Raw genomic sequence first — 16,832 nt, 5'->3', positions numbered from 1 at the left:
CCTCCTTTTGGTATGCCATACCCTTCTTCATTATTATATGGAAATCTATAGGAAACACACCAACACATAGGCTGTATTTTGGCATACATACTAAAGGCTGGACTAACCCACGGCATTTTCATGGCAGGTGTTTGAGATGGATATTTCTAAACAGTTACATGCCTACGAGGTGGAGTATCACGTGCTGCAGGATGAGCTTCAGGAGTCCTCCTATGCCTGTGAGGAGAGTGAACCTGTGGAGAAGCTGGAGAGGGCCAACAGCCAACTGAAAAGACAAAACATGGACCTCCTGGAAAAGTTACAGGTAAAGAGATAAAGATTTGCTCAGAAAAACTCTTGACTGCCTCCCGTGAAGGCACAGAACTCTACCAGGAATGACAGAGACGTGATGTGGCGTGAACCATTGCCGACAGAGGGTCTGTGTGTCAGACTGTGTGCACATGTTCTGGGGCTACAAATGCACATTATCAACCTACATCTCACTTGAAAGAGAAAATGTACACTCACAAAATTTTAAATGGCAATTCTAAGCAGAATCTGGTCAAATACCTATGGGTTGTTACATGTATTTAGCTAAGTTCAGGGTGGGTGGAGGGGTTGAATAGGCAAAACCGGGAAAGCTCCGGAGGATCTGGGGCTTGAGTTGGACTCTGAAGGACTTGCGGGAGAAATGAGTGGGGGGTTGGGGCAGAGCAGCAGGGAAGCCTGGGGTCAGTTTAAGATTTTTATTGGGGAAAGTGGGATAAGTGTGATGGAGGCAGAACTGTCGATAACTTTCAGTGTCAAGCAGAAGAGCATGGCTTTAGTCCTGTTGAGAGGGAAATCTCTCAGAGCTTTTGAGCTGTATGTTAGAAAGATCAATCTGGAAACCTTGATGAGCACAGATTCGCATGGGGAGAGAAGATATGGAGACTAGCTAGAAGTCACTTGCAGAAATCTGGGGATAGTGCAAATTGTCTAGAGTAAAACTTACTGAAATGGAAAGAAAGGGAGGCATTTTTGAGAGAATCGAATGAAAACATGTAACACATAGTCCCTGCTACCAAGGAGTTTACAGTTACTTGGGAATATAAAATACTATATATTTATGGGGCACCTGGGTGGCTCAGTGGGTTAAGCCTCTGCCTTTGGCTCAGGTCATGCTTTCAGGGACCTGGGATCGAGCCCCGCATCGGGCTCTCTGCTCAGCGGGGAGCCTGCTTCCCTTCCTCTCTCTCTGCCTGCCTCTCTGCCTACTTGTGATCTCTGTCAAATAAATAAATATAAATCTTTAAAAAAATGCTATGTATTTATTTATAAATGCACATTTATAAATGCAATAAGCAAGTTAGTACAATCTAATATTCTGCACCTGCAGCTTGTATGATGTGAGCTATATAACGAAGCTCCAAGGGACTGGGCTTAAGAGTAATCAGTGTAGGGGACCTAGAAAGGGAATCTTCTGGGAGGTGAGAGAGATGAGTTCTGAGTTGGAGCTCCCAGCCTGACACCTGTTCCCAAACTAGAGAATACTAAAACTCTGCTTCTATGTGGTAAGTCCCCTGACCAGAATGGCTAGGAGAGAAAGGCTTAGAAATGAGGGGTCTCCAGAGTAACTGCTCCCCAAGGATAGGAACACTTCATCTTTACATTAGCTCCTGCCCACAGAAGACTGTACATCTATTCAAACAAAGAGTCAACTCTTTTCAAAAAAACAGTTGGGCACAATCCCTTATTATTTGATGCTTCCTTCAGTGGTGGTTAATTGAGTCCTTCCTTATTAGGGAATGTGGGTTTGCACTTGCTTTATGTCATAATAGACTTTTATTAATAGTTACAAACTTTTTCATTGACAGTTAAATGTCATCATCACCTCTTGGTTCCCAAGTTATGTAGAAACCCCTGATACCCATTGAAACTGACAGGATCCCAAGTTATGTGTTTAGAAATCCCTGTATTTCTAGTCAGTGGGTGGAAAGCCTCTTTTAGCACCTCTGGGCAGCATCAGAAATCTCCTGTTTCTCCTTCTGCCAGAACCCACTCACTCCAGGGGATTTCAGTGACACCCCCACCACTGTGGGATGCTGATTTAAAATTGTGCTTTTGTTGAAGTCAGTGAAATGAGACGTATTTTGTCAGTACTACAGTTACATTTTTGCGAAACTGGGAAATCTCCATGTCACAGAGGGTTCCAAGTATTTGCATCACATACTATTTTACTACGAAATACAATATGATCAGTTAATAGACGTAAGGTCTGGTGGCTGTTCTGATAAATCAGTGTCTTCAGATGTTTGATTTGGAAATATTTGCCTTTTTTTCTTTCCCCCAAACAGGTAGCTCATGCTAAAATCCAGTCCTTGGAATCCAGTCTGGAAAACCTTCTAACCAGAGAGACCAAAATGAAGTCTTTAATCCGGACTCTGGAACAAGAAAAAATGGCTTATCAAAAGACAGTGGATCAAATCCGGAAGCTGCTGCCAGCCGATGCGCTCGCCAATTGTGAACCACTGCTAAGAGACCTCAACTGCAACCCTAACAACAAAGCCAAGACAGGAAACAAGCCATAATTGAAGAAGCCCAACGTTAGCAGAACGTGCTCTTAGAATGGTGAAGAAGGGGAGCGTCTGCGTGTGGCCGGCCCAACGCTGGACACTGGAGCTGGCGGAACCACTGGAGTCTGGTGCTGAGCCCTAGTCCTGGAGAGAGGACCTCGCTCTCGTTAAAGTATGCCAATCCTAAGCCATTGTACATATGTAGACTGGTTTTTTTGTTGTTGACTATGTACATATAGACATACAATGGACGTAAAGAGTTCATGTTTTCAGATCAAAGGAGCAGATGTATATTTAAAGTAATTTTTTAAATCAAAACTTCATGAAATCCACACCAAAGGGAAGTTAAAATGAAATTCCCCTTGGACATAGATGAAATCATTTTGTCTTTGTAGTAAAACAAACTAGAGCATCTTTCTATATTGAAATATACTTGAAAAAAATGAATGTATTTTTTTCTCCAAAGAACAGCATGTTTCACTCAACAGTGGAGAGGTAGAAACATTTGTGTAACTTTATGTAGATCTGTCTTAAAATCTACTGACATTATGTATATCTGACGAAAATGACTGATTGCCAATCATGCTCCTATGGGTTTTTCAGGAAGGTGGGGGGCCTTCTTCCCCTGCCTGCTTTGTGCCAACTAGCATATTGTGTCTACATGCATTTTGAGTCAGGTTAGGCATTAATTTTGGACATGTGTAAGGAGAAAGCAAGACATTGTAGTGGAGGCCACCCACCCAGCTCAGGGTGAAAGAGAATGTTGCTCATTTCCCAGCAAAGTAGACCAGCACCGTTACTCAGACTAAAAATATAAGGCCTCCACAATTTAATTTAGGACATAAATTGTCTAGATCAACTTTCTACTTCTTATTTAAATTACTCCTTGTAGTCATGAATGGACTCCCTTTACAACAAGGATTTGTCATTTTCCCACTTACAGGAGTTCCTAATTCAGTTCTCTGTACCTTAAATGAAAGATAGGGAAATTATGATTGGTTTTCTAAAGATAATATGTTGTGTTGAGACACTTTTTTTTTTTTTTTTTGGCCAACTGACTGAACTGAATCTAATAAGCTCTCAATCATCTTTCCCCTGTATGTGAAAGTTTGTGAGAACTGTGAAATGTTTTAAGAATAAACTGTTGAAATCCATTGGAGAGAAGTGGAAAGTGGCACCAAGCCCTTCTAAGACCTACGTCTGTGTTAGAATTCCCAAATTGCTCAGCCCACAGCTTATCAGCGGACATTCATGCATGCTGGTGTATGGAAGAAGAGTAATTTTCAGAGCACCCCTGCAGTTCTCCATTTCAGAGGTGATTCTGTGATGGTGCCTCTGAAGGTTGATGCAGCATTTTTGCCTTTCAAACAATATTTATCATCACTGCTTTTTGCAGTACTTATCACAGATGGATTACTTGGGATAATTTTCTTCAGAGGGAGTTTTTTATACACTAGCTACAGTGTATTGTAGGGTAGAAGGGCAAAGCTCTTAAGGTTTGGGAAAATCTTGAGGGGCAGATGATCAGCATCTGAACCCCCACCTTTACCCTATTACTCAGCATAAATAGTATAAATGTAATGATCCTTGTTACAAATCAGCATGCCCTCTAATCCAGGCAATTTTTTAAAAAAGAAAATAAAATCATATTAGTAAAGTTAATGTAATTTCTAGTTTTAGGAAATGCAGATTCTAGGTCCCCTATTAAGTTGGGGTCACCAACTGATTTGTTGCTTGGGTTCCCTCAAATTTCTCTACTTGTAAGACAGGTTTTTCCTATGAGGAACATGACAGATATCATCTGGTTATTGTCTGGTATGAAGATTTCCTTATGTGTGTGCTATACAGGTGGTAGTCAAAGAATCTTTAAGTTGGGAAAAGAAACTTTACCTTTCAGTCTGGTTTCAAATAAATTTGATTCTGGATATTCAAAGTCAGCATTATGAGTTGGGTCATGGTGTTCAGAGATTAAAGTGTCTCAGATACAGTATTTCTTCTGAAAATGAATTTTCTTTCTCTTTTGTGATTTTTTAAATGTTGTACCAGTTATGCTTACACATTGTTATATCTTCATCCACTTAATGTAATGTCTAGTTCATTTCCAATAAATATATTGCTACGGTTTCCTTGGCATTCTGGTTTTTGTTTGTAATAGGAAAGATGATGCTCTTGGTTACAGTTATTTACAAAATCTGCATGGGCTGGATTACTGCTACTTAAAATTGCTTCAGTGATAATTCTTTTTAAAGAATCAGAGAACAAAGATAATTTATAGAAATATTTATGAAAGTCCATTGTTAGTTACCAATTTTTAACTTCTTTCCCAGTGGAGCCTTTGGCTGCTGAATATAAAAAGGAAAAGACCAACCACACTGACAGATTTGCATTCTATTCCTTTTGTTTTCTATGCCCCCTCATAGATAGCAAGGAAGAGAAAGAGGATAAAAAAATATAATTTTTTAAAAATTGGGTTAGCTTCCAAATAATTAAAAATACTTATTGATGGAGATGATGTGAATGTGTTTACATATAATATATATCTTTAGAATATTCTCAAGCTTGTTTATAATCCAATACAATGATACTGGATCTTCTTGCTAACTCTGGGACTAAAGCTTTTATGAGATATTTGCATTACAGGGAGTGAACACTTTGAGTGTCAGTGTAGGCTTACATAGTATGGTCTCTGAATATACATGTTCACTTACCCATTTTATGACCGCCTCATCAATTTTTCACTGTGCTAGATTAGAACAGGAAATCTGTCAGCTAAAGTATTTGGTCCTCTACCATAATGTGTCATTCTTACTGGCTGTGATATATTGAGAAAAGCACTGGATCTAAGGTGGGAAGTTTTAGATCTGAGTGTTGGTTCCATCATTTTTATTTATTCGTTCAACAAATAGTTTTTGTAAGCCAAGCTAGATGCTGAGTATTGAGAGGTGGAGAAGATACAGTCCTTATCCTTGATGTGCTTGCAGACAAGTGGCAAGGGGATAATTAGGAAGCAAGAGAATTTATACTGTTACAGGTACGCAAAGTAATCCAGATGAGAATTACTTCATTCAGCCTGGACTGGAGGGACTGGCAGCACTAGAAATGGGTGTCAAAAGTGGAGGAAGTGATGCTTGACCTGAATCTAGAAAAGCCAGTAGAAGGTGAGTAAATTGTATTAGGAGATGGATGAGAAAGGATGGTATATTTCTGAAATCACAACTCATTAATCTTTAAGTACAGTTAATGCTCACATGGGGGAGAGGAAGGGATGAGTCTCCTGACAAACACAGACTCTATCCTGAAGATCTTAGTAGACCTTGTGACAGAGTTTGCCCTCTACCTAGAGAGAAAGAAGAGCTGTTAAAGTCCAGTAAAGCCCAGTAACCTGGAGAGAGACACGATCAGATTTGCTCTAATCTAAGACCGGTTTCTACATAGGACAGAAACTAGGAAATGGGAGACTGCGGTTTGGTGATTTCCATAAAAGTCTAGGCCAAAATGGATGGATGGATGATGGATGGATGGATGGATGGATGGATGGATGGATGGATGGAAGGATGGGTGGGTGGGTGGATGGATGGACAGATGGGTACCTAATCTAGAGCAGTGGCCTTTGGGGAAGCAAGTCAGTGCAGACTTCTGTCTCTCTGACAGAGTTAGTCACTGAAACCTGCTAGTTTTATCTGCAAAATATTTGCCCATTTTCCAACTTCTGCCCCTTGCAGCTACTTCCATTCACCTCCTTGCTCTGGTGGGTTAAACAGATCATTTCCCATTTCGGGGACAGAGAGTCCTATGTCACAGATATTGAACTACTTGGTTTTTTTTTTTTTTAAAGATTTTATTTATTTATTTGACAGAGAGAAATCACAAGTAGATGGAGAGGCAGGCAGAGAGAGAGAGAGAAGCAGGCTCCCTGCTGAGCAGAGAGCCCGATGCAGGACTCGATCCCAGGACCCCGAGATCATGACCTGAGTCGAAGGCAGCGGCCTAACCCACTGAGCCACCCAGGCGCCCCGAACTACTTGGTTTTTGTTTTGTTTTGTTGACTTAGAAATGGAAGCAGAAAGTGGGGTCAAAGAGAGAAAGGATCTAGGATAGATAAGGAATCAGCTGGGGACATGGGGAAAAAGCAAAAGAAGCGATGGTCAGTGGGGTTTTTGGAGTGACACTCCGGTTGCTCTGCAAACCTATTCTCCCGTCTACCCAAGTAGTACAGTGTCATTTTCCTGGTGTTCCCCATTATGGGACTAGATTTGTTTTACCTCAAACCCCACTTCAGGGTGAGCAGCACCAAAGGGCATGCCAAAGTGTGCCTACTCAAGTGTGGGTTATCCTCTGCTACTTGGCCTGCCCCTTACCTGAGGCCGAGGGACTGTCCAAAAACACAAATCTCACCTGAGTTTATCTTCAGCTTAGAACCATTCACAGGCTCTTCTTTCTTCCCAGGATTATCCAGTCTTTAAGATGACACATTTGGCCTTCTATGGGCCTGCCCTTGATAACCCATTTAGCTTTGTTTCCTGCCTCTGGCCCCCTCTTGTCCCCTCCTCTAGTCAAATGGTTCACGTCTACCTCCTTTTCGCTTTGGACAGGCTGCTCCTTTCCCAGAGAACTCGAGAGTGTTCCTTTCTTCCTGCCTTCCAACGAGCTTACTCCTCCAGAACACCGCTCAGTCTGTGTAATAAGACAAACTGAACACCCTCACTACCGCCTAGGGAGTAGTGTCACAGCATCAGTTACCTGCCCCTCCCGCCAAAAAAGATTCTTGAAAGAGTCATGAGATTCTTTAAAATCAACCATCTTTACTCTCATCTATAAGGTCACTTTAGATAGAATAGCACCAGGATCCAAGAGCTTCGGCTCTGATCTAATTAAATATATTTGCATTGCTGAAGAACAGTTAGAGTAATCAGAAGAGAATTAATTAGTCTTGAAAGGACAGGAGAAAGAAAACCAGGCAGCTTTGGTAGATCCCATGGAGGGAACCCTAGCCAAGGTCTGTCCTCATTGGTAAAATGAATGCAGGGAATCCTGGCCTCCAGATCCAAGTGCTCTGGTCCCTCTGACAAATCTGTCCTTGTGAGACTGATGTGTCACCTGTGTTGGACAGACATCTCAAATGTCCAATTCATTGTACTACCCTTGTTATTTTTTAATGTATGCCTTCAAAGCAGGCTTCCATTTATGGTTTAGTTTTTTTTTTTTTCCTCTGTCGTAGGGGCTAGGCTAGTTATAAAAGAGCAAATATTTAAGTCCCTGTGACGGTACTGTTGTTCTAGAAATTAGAAACAAGAATTCTGAATTTTCAAAAACTGGTAAAATACACAGAACATAAAATTTGCTATCCTAGTCATTTTAAGTGTATAGTTCAATGGCATTAAGTATATTCACCTTGTGCCTCCATCCATGAACTCTTTTTATCTTGCATAACTGAACCTCTGTACCTATTAATAACTTCCCAATCACCCCTCCTCCCTGCCACTGATAACCACCATTCTGCTTTTAAATGGTATTTGGATGAATTGAATGAATTTGACTACTTTGGTACCTCACATATGTAGAACCAAAATATGTTCATTTTGCTCAGCATAACGTCATCGAGGGTCATCCATGTTGTAGCATGTATCAGAATTTGCTTCCTTCTTAAAGCTGAATAATATTGTATTGCATGTGTATATCAGATTTTGTTTATCCATTCATCTATCAGTGTATACTTGTGTTATTTTGACCTTGTGACTTAGACAAATAATGGGGTATGTGTACAAATATCTCTTTGGGATTCTGATTTTAAACATCAATCTCAGAGCTTGGTTTTTGTGAGTCCACCCATGAGAGATGAATCTGTGGTTTGTGTACTGAAGAAATCATATTCTTGTTTTTGAGGCCCGAGCTAGGTCAAACTCACTAGAGTAAATGATATCTTTTGGGTGAATTTTTTGGATTATATGGAAAAAACCCTAGAATGTACAGATATGATGTTGGGTAAATTGGTTTTCTTAATAGTAATACTGCTTCTGCAAACATAGGAGAACACTTTTTCTTTCTTTTTGTTAAAAAATATTTTATTTATTTATTTGACAGACAGATCACAAGTAGGCAGAGAAGCAGGCCGAGAGAGGAAGAGAAGCAGGCTCATTGCTGAGCAGAGAGCCTGATGTGGGGCTCCATCCCAGGACCCTGGGATCATGACCTGAGCTGAAGACAGAGGCTTAAACCCACTGAGCCACCCAGGTGCCCCAGGAGAATATTTTTTCTAAGAGATACTAAAATACTGCTAATATTTGAGTTTTCTTTTGTAAAGTAAAAATCTGATGTGGTCTGATATTGTTTCCCTTCTCAAACTGAGTCAATTTGCTTTTTTTTTTTTTTTTTTTAAGATTTTATTTATTTATTTGACAGAGAGAGACCACAAGTAGGCAGAGAGGCAGGCAGAGAGAGAGAGAGAGAGAGGAGGAAGCAGGCTCCCCGCCGAGCAGAGAGCCCGATGTGGGACTCGATTCCAGGACCCCGAGATCATGACCTGAGCCGAAGGCAGCGGCTCAACCCACTGAGCCACCCAGGCGCCCCAATTTGCAAATTCACCAATGCTATTTTTAATATAATGATATTGTTCAGAAATAATCACTTCAGTTAAATATATAGCTAATGCTCTTTGTTCACGTGTGTCCCATGGGGCTTTACAAAATGAAATGAGAGCATTTCCTTTGTTGACTTTCACTAACTTCGGCATATTCAATTTTCTTTATATATTTATGTCCTATTTTATCTAGTCAATAATTACTCTGAGTTCTCTCTGTTCCTTAATTTAGCCATTCTGGGGTAAATCTGGTACTTACAGTGAGAGATCACCATTGGCTGTTTAATAAGTCTTTAAAGCTTAGGTAATGAGATCATTCATCGGTAAATTTAATAGTACTTATATTTAAAGTCACAGGGCAAGGCAGGAAGGGATGTACCAGTGACGCAAGTGAATTAATATGCTTGATTTTCTTCCCCATTCTCCTGAAGCTAAGCTTATTATCAATCATGTATGCCCTTGGATATACTGTCTCATATTTGAAGTATCAAAAGAATACATTTTGCATGCTGTTTCTAAGACAGGATTGCAAGACATAATACTAGTGCACACTTGGAAAATATGCTTGCTTGTAACTGTATTTTTCTCTTCCTCTGCTCTTCCTGAGCTTGGAGGAAATAGGCAGAAGTGTTATTAAGAGCACAGTCCCTTGCTTTCAAGATAGACTCCCCATTGCAAACAAAACACCACTTCCTGACAGACTATACTGATCTTCTGTTTGAAGGACTGTTGGAAGGGATGGCAGCTGTGCACTTTTTAACCGTGCAGGCCAACTTTTCCTGTGACAGGCACACTCAGCATGAGCAAACTCTCACGCTTTTGTAGGCATTTTACTGAGCTCGGTTGTCATCAGCCCACGCTTATTTGTGTACATGGCAGGTTACACGGAAGAACTGGGTTCACCACTGCATTTTCTGGGTGGATAACCACATGAATTGTAGCATCTGTGAGACCCAGTCGTTAGGGATCTGTAGCAGGGATACGTAGACTACCTCAGAATTCTCTAAAACTTATTACTGGAGAATGTCAAAGCTTCCAAAAGGTTCTATGGGCACATGGGTTTGAGAGACAATAAATTAAGTAACATTACACATGACATTTAACCTGGCATGGCTTCTCAGGGGGCGCACTGAGTGGGCAAGGAGACGTGTTCCCCAGTGTGAGGAGCACAAGTTTGTCAACATGTGAGCCCGCCTGACTAAGGCCTGGCTCCCCTACTTAATTGCTTGTTGACCTGAGGCCAGTGACGAAACTCATTAAAACTTAATTTTCTTATCTTTCAAATGATGGGCTTACATCAGACCTCTAAGGCTCCGTTTAGCTATAAGATTTCTAGGGTAATTGATTTTCCAAAGCTCCAGATAAATTAAGTAAGGTACATGGAAAGAGAATTCTAGTTCTGTTTTTCAATTTAACTACCATAACTCATCTTCATCTCATAATTGTTTTTTTTTTTTGGTTTTGTTTTGTTTTGTTTTGTTTTTAAATATACCACACAACTAATGAACCAAGCAATTATTTTTTACTAGCTTTTTTTCTCTTCTTCTTCCCCCCCTGCTTTTTCCCCCCTTTTGCTATGTAGTACAAGTCAAGGTGAGACTGTGTGGTTAGCCTTGCTAAAAAAAAAAAATAGATGAATAAGTCCTTTTCCACCCTCTTCATTATGGGTGTTGGCTGATTCTGTCTTCTTGTCAGTGGGAAAAGGCATTTTTTTTTAATTTAAAAATTTTTAAAAATTATGTTATATTAGTTCACCATACAGTACATCATTAGTTCTTGGTGTAGTGTTCCAAGATTTGTTGTTTGCGTATAACACCCAGTGCTCCATGTTTTTATTTATACAATCATAAATAGCATACGCATCTAACTGAGGGGTAAGTTGGAAGATTCCTTTTTTTTAATTATTCACTCAAAAGACATTTATTTAAAAAACCACTATAGTCCAGCCAGCATGCTAAGTGCTGAGAACACAGTCGAATGGAGAATATAGACAAGAAGAAGCAGTATAATACAGAGAGATACTTATCATGCTAGATGTAATAAGATAGCATTACTGAAGCAAACAGGGGGACCATGTAACCCAGCCTTATGAACCTGTTTTTCTGAATAACAATGAAGCAGGAATTTTGGGGGCACCTGGATGGCTCAGTGGGTTGAGGCCTCTGCCTTGGGCTCGGTCATGATCCCAGGGTCCTGGGATCGAGCCCCACATTGGGCTCTCTGCTCAGTGGGATCCTGCTTCCACCCCTCCCCCCACCCCACCTCTCTGCCTACTTGTGATCTCTGTCTGTCAAATAAACGGGTGAAATCATTAAAAAAAGAAAAAAAAAGAAAGCAGGAGTTTGGGATCTATGGTAAGGAAGACCACCTAAAACAATGGAATGGCCTTGTTTGAGAGAAATCACGTAGAAGAGACCAACAGGAGGATAGCCACAGGGTCTCTAGCTTTCTGATGATTATGTATCAGTAATACCCTTTATCTCAGAAACAGAAATTTGTACTTCAAATCTGGAAACCCAAGACATGCATTGGGAGTGTGGCTGTTAAGGATTTAATTAAAGCGTTCCAATTCTGTTGGGTTTAGTCTTTAAACTGTGACTATCGAAGTACTTATAATCTGCCAGTTTTCTCTGGAGGGCTTAGTCATCAATTGGCCTGATGATTTTAGGCTTGTTTTCCCCTTAAGCGTATGTGGCTAAGGCATGAATGGAAAAATACAATCTTGAAACAGGTTTGCATCTAGGTTTAAAGGAAAATTAATTAGTTTCAATACTTTAAAGTATATAGGGATTTATTCAATCATGGGTAGGTATATTAAATGTAATTACAGAGCTTTCCACTAGATGACACTGTTGTTTCAATTTGTTTGCATTGATCTTTGCTTTCTTTGGAAAGGACTTCATAGTATAGCAAGCTACTTGAAAAAATTACATAGTTCACCACTCTGCTTCCAGGTAAAATATTTCCAATATAGGAATATCTAGCTTATTTAGAAATGCCTTCAGGGAAACTACTTAAGTCTCCCTTTGTAAGATCCCTAAAACTTAATTCTCTTTATTGTCAAGAAATTGTTTTATATCAAACCTATATTTTTAATACTGCTGTTTAAACACATTTCCTCTTCTTCTGTTCTCAATGGAGATGAGGAAAAACAGATCATCTTCTTATATATAAGAGCCTTTCAAATATTGGAGACCGATATAAAATTGCTTTTCATCTTTTTTCCTTAAGGCAAAAATAATATAATTTCTTTTAAGTTTTCATTACATTTTTTCACCCTTCATTCTACCTAATTTTTGATGAGATCTGGAATCCAAACTGAATTCAAAATACTCCAAGGGGTTTGGCTTTCTGTTCATGGCTGACTCACTTGTTACTGTCCCAAAGTTTCACCAATATGACCTAACACTATTTCTTGGGTTCTCAGAAAAACACAGAATAAAGCTGATATTGGTTTAAGTCACCACACTTCATTCTAATGTTGATAACAGATACTAGAGTGGACACGTGTTCATCAACTCTGACTTGTTCTGACCAAAACATTTTTGAATGTGCCATGCTCTTTTTCACTTCTGGACTCAAATATTCCCCGAGCCTGGGATGACTGCAACATCCCCTCCCCCACACATGCTCCTTTCTCTTGCCTGGCTTATGTATACTTTCTGTCTCAGGTTACACATCCTTTCCTCCGAGTCATTCCCTGAACTCGGCAGGATCTTGTGTCCCTGCTGACCTTGTCATGTATCCCAACATATTTTCCCTTCACCCCTTGCACTTCTCTTTTGTAGAATTTTGCTCTTTAATTATTTGTAAACATCTTTTTCATGTCTGTTCCTTTCCCCCATTAGACTCCATGAAGTTAGGGGTGGGTAAGGTTGGTTGGTTGGTTTGGTTTTTGACATACAGGACTGGCATACTACTGAAGATACAGCGGGCACATGGTGCGAACTCAGTAGGCTGTTGTGACTAACGGACTAGTTTCTGAGTTATTTTGCATCCTTTTCTTTCCCAGAGAGATGATGATTCTTGGTAAGGCAATTATCAGGAATCAGAAGGTAGACAAGAGCGTGGCTTATTCAAGAATCTGAAAAAAAGTGAGGGGCATAGATGCAGAGCAAGAGAGTTACACATACACATTTAGTGAGGAAGGAAAAGGGAGATTTTAGACTCTGTACTATAAGTAATTGCAACTATTGATGGGTTTTTAAAAAGGAAAATGATATGGTCAAATGGTGATCACTCACCAGGAATGCTGAATGGTTCATGAGGACCAAGACACGGGTGATGATAATTGTAGTAGTAATCTTGACCTTGGGCCTGTTCTCCCGGGCTCATTGTGACTTCGTTCACAGCTGTTATTTTGCGGTGACTTCACTGAGATTTTGAAGCCTTTGACACAAATGCGGATAACAACAATGATGTCAATAATAACATAATGCCTAACACTTTTGAGCCCTTCCCGTGCACCAGGCATTGGGTTAGTCACTTTGTAAGCATTGTATCAGTGATCAGACTTTAGCAGGAACTATCACCCAGAGCTCTTCTTGTTATATATGGCTAGGCCCTGTTCTCAGAGTTCTGATTTCATGGGCGTGAGTGGGGCTGATAATTTTTGTGCTTCTGACAATACCCTGGGTGACGCTGATATGGCCGGCGGGGGACCATGCTTTGACAGCCTCTGCATTACATCATTTAATCATCAAGACAACAGTAAAAGATAAGTACTACTATTATCTCCTCTTTATACACGAGGACACTAAAGCTTTGAGACATTCACTAACTTGTCTAGAGTCACATACCTGGTAAATGGCACAACTGTCAAATGCAGGTCCTTCTAATTCAAAAGTTGCTCTCCCTAACCCTTAAAATGATGGTTCTCAAACTCTGCATGCACCAGAATTGCTGGAGAAGCTTTAAAAGAACATCAGGTACAGATTTTCCTAGACTCATGATGGGAATATGTCCCTATAAATCATCATAAGTTGAAAATACTCTTGAGTCGAAAATACGTTTAATACACCTAACCTACCAAATCTCATAGCTTAGCCTAGCCTAACTTAAACATGTTCAGATCATTTACATTAGCCTATAGTTGAGCAACATCATCTAATACAAAGCCCATTTTTAAAAAGAGTGTTGGGTATCTCATGTAATGTATTGAACCCTGTACTGAAAGTGAAAAACAGAGCAGCTATACAGGGACAGAAGCATATTGGTTGCTGGCCCTTGTGATCAGGTGGCTGACTGGGAGCTGAGGCTGCTGGCCCTGCCCTGTGTCTCGAGAGGATCATATCACCTATTACCAGCCCAGGGAAAGGGATCTAAATTCAAAATTCATAGTGTTGTTTCTAGCAGATGTGTATTGCTTTCACACTACTGTAAAATCGAAAACTCCTAAGTTGAACCATCATAAGTCAGGGACAATGGGCACAATGAGTTCTCCCTTTGTTTAATGAACCACATCTTCCATGTAGCATGGGCTACCTGTTGTTTGACAAGCTTCTCAAGAGATTCTAAGCCCAGAAATTTTTGGAAACAGTGCATTTGGCTGAACATTCTAATCTCTTGAGAGTTTTAAACAAACAAACAAACAAACAAAACCCCAAAAAACCACCAACCAAAAAATAAAACTGACATTTGGTCCCACATTCAGACATTCTAATTTATTTGGACTGGGGTGTAGTTTAGGAGTCGTAATTTTTAAAATATCCCCAGTAATTCTAATGAGCAGCTTGAGAAGTGTGAGAACCACTGCTAAGATTCTGCCTCTTGAACTTGACTGTTCATGTTTTTGAAACACTTGAAAATGAATTCATTATGCAAAAGAGAAGTTAAAGCAAGAAAACACTCAACAGCAGGCTTTAGGGGGAGGAACTCTGAAGGTAGAAGCCCTGGGTTTAGATTTTTCTGTCATTTACTAACTCTGCTTGTAACCCTGGGTGAGTCATCAAAAATTTCCCAAGTCTTGGTTTCCTCAAATATAAAATGAGAATACTGATGAGACCACATACTCTTATCATGCACAGCATTATTGTAGGAAAATTAAATAAATTGTGTCTCTTTAAAGTTTTATGAATTCTTGAACACTAAACAAATGTGAGTGATTACTTTTCCCCTGATTTGAAGAGAGACTTCTCACCAAGGATATATCATAGCCAGTAATAAATGAGGCTCGTTTATTTTTCTCTACCTGTAGCAGTCATAATGCCCAACTCTTATTCAGGTGTTATGTCAAGAACATTTCCTTGGATTTTTTTCCTGGCAGGCATAAGCACTGACAAGATCTTTTTTTATATCATTTGTATGCTTTCCTGAAAGCACCAAATTATAGGCAGGACTAATGGGCTGAGAATGCTTAAGGCCACTTTATTGTGGCTTGCCTATGACTTATCACCATCTGAAAAGCCAGCACAGAGGGAAAAAAATCATTCACAGTCTAATTTAAATAATGGCCGCATCCTGGCAGTGATGACAGACCGTGACAGTTTATAGGTTTTAGAAGGCGACTCCTTCACTTTGTAAAAACAGACCCAGCTGCCAGTGGACCTACAATTATTGCCACACGCATTTGTGAGTTTTTAAAGGGAAATTGAGTGGGCAGCTACAATTACAACCAGGTAGATTTAGGTAAGTGAATGTATCCATCAAGTGACATTCAAAAAATATATCATCTGTTTGTAAAGCTTAAAGTTCCTGAAGCCCAACTTCCCACTTGTAAGTTTCTGTAATGCTTCCTTGGAAAAGAAGTTGAGAATAATGAAGAGGAGTAGAAGTATCTCTTATAAGGATAGAATCAAGAGAATTGCAGATGACTTTCTCTTCCTCATCCCCAGTATGTAAGTACCATAGTGAATCAGAGAAGCCAGAGAGGACAACCTAGAGTGGCAGCTGACAGAGAAAAGTGGGCGGTTATAACATGAAGTAAAGAAAAAAAATTCCCTTCGTCTTTTTCAAGGATGACCTCTCTTAATCCTTACCTCCATAGATAAAACCTTTTTCATGGATGTGACATACATTAACCAGGGAGAAGGGGGTCAAGGCTGCACAGCAGGGGGCAAGTGGGATCCTCTGAGTGAGGCATGGTCATTCCTACTTTTGTCCTGAGAAATGGACGATGTTTCCAAAAGCAGGGAGTAGGTTATTCTCTTTGCTCTGAATCCAGTGGGAAGGTGACAGAAATCCAAATGTGGAATACCAACAGCTACCATTTGTATAATACTCTAAAAGATTATATTAATTAATTCTATCAAAAGGCACCTTCATTTTGAGTCCTAACTCACTGAAATGCAAAGATTGAAGTATTTTTAAAAATGTTTTTTGAGTAATTCGCCACTGACCTTCTAACGATGAGATCACTTTCACCTGACTTCACCATTTGACATGCCGAATGTTCTCCTTGGCTTTCTTTCCTTCTGTGGCTTTCCTGCCCACAGGCAAAGCAGAAAAGAAGGGAGATTAGACAGTGGTCAGGAAATAAAGACAGGAAATAAAGGCACTTCTATATAATATTAATCTGGCTTTCAATGATTCTTTGTTTATTTCTCAATGAAGTACTTATCAAATTGTGTTGTAATGCATGGTTCTTGCCTATTCAACTATGAAACCCTTGAAAGCTAGGCAATGCATTTCCCAGCAAGTATGCACAGTGCCTGGCACATATTAGGTGTTTGATAAATGCTTATTGAATGAATGAATGACTATCCGAATCAACATATAATAAA

General features: G+C 39.9%; 1 protein-coding gene across 8 annotated transcripts in view; it reads left to right on the top strand.

Moving 5' to 3' along the window:
* TBC1D4 (TBC1 domain family member 4) overlaps window positions 1–4,658 on the top strand; it is a 189,106-nt gene extending 184,448 nt beyond the window's left edge. For all 8 annotated transcript variants that reach the window (XM_044249882.1, XM_044249874.1, XM_044249875.1 and 5 more), the window contains 2 exons: window positions 128–304; window positions 2,316–4,658. In XM_044249882.1, the coding sequence (XP_044105817.1) occupies window positions 128–304; window positions 2,316–2,549 (411 nt within the window). In that variant the 3' untranslated portion in view covers window positions 2,550–4,658. The remainder of the gene's footprint in view (window positions 1–127; window positions 305–2,315) is intronic.
* Window positions 4,659–16,832: the final 12,174 nt, after the last annotated feature.

Source organism: Neovison vison, chromosome 5, assembly GCF_020171115.1.
Source record: "Neovison vison isolate M4711 chromosome 5, ASM_NN_V1, whole genome shotgun sequence".
Taxonomy (NCBI): domain Eukaryota; kingdom Metazoa; phylum Chordata; class Mammalia; order Carnivora; family Mustelidae; genus Neogale; species Neogale vison.
Note: the sequence above shows the minus strand (reverse complement) of the source record. Positions and strands in the feature narration are given on the sequence as shown.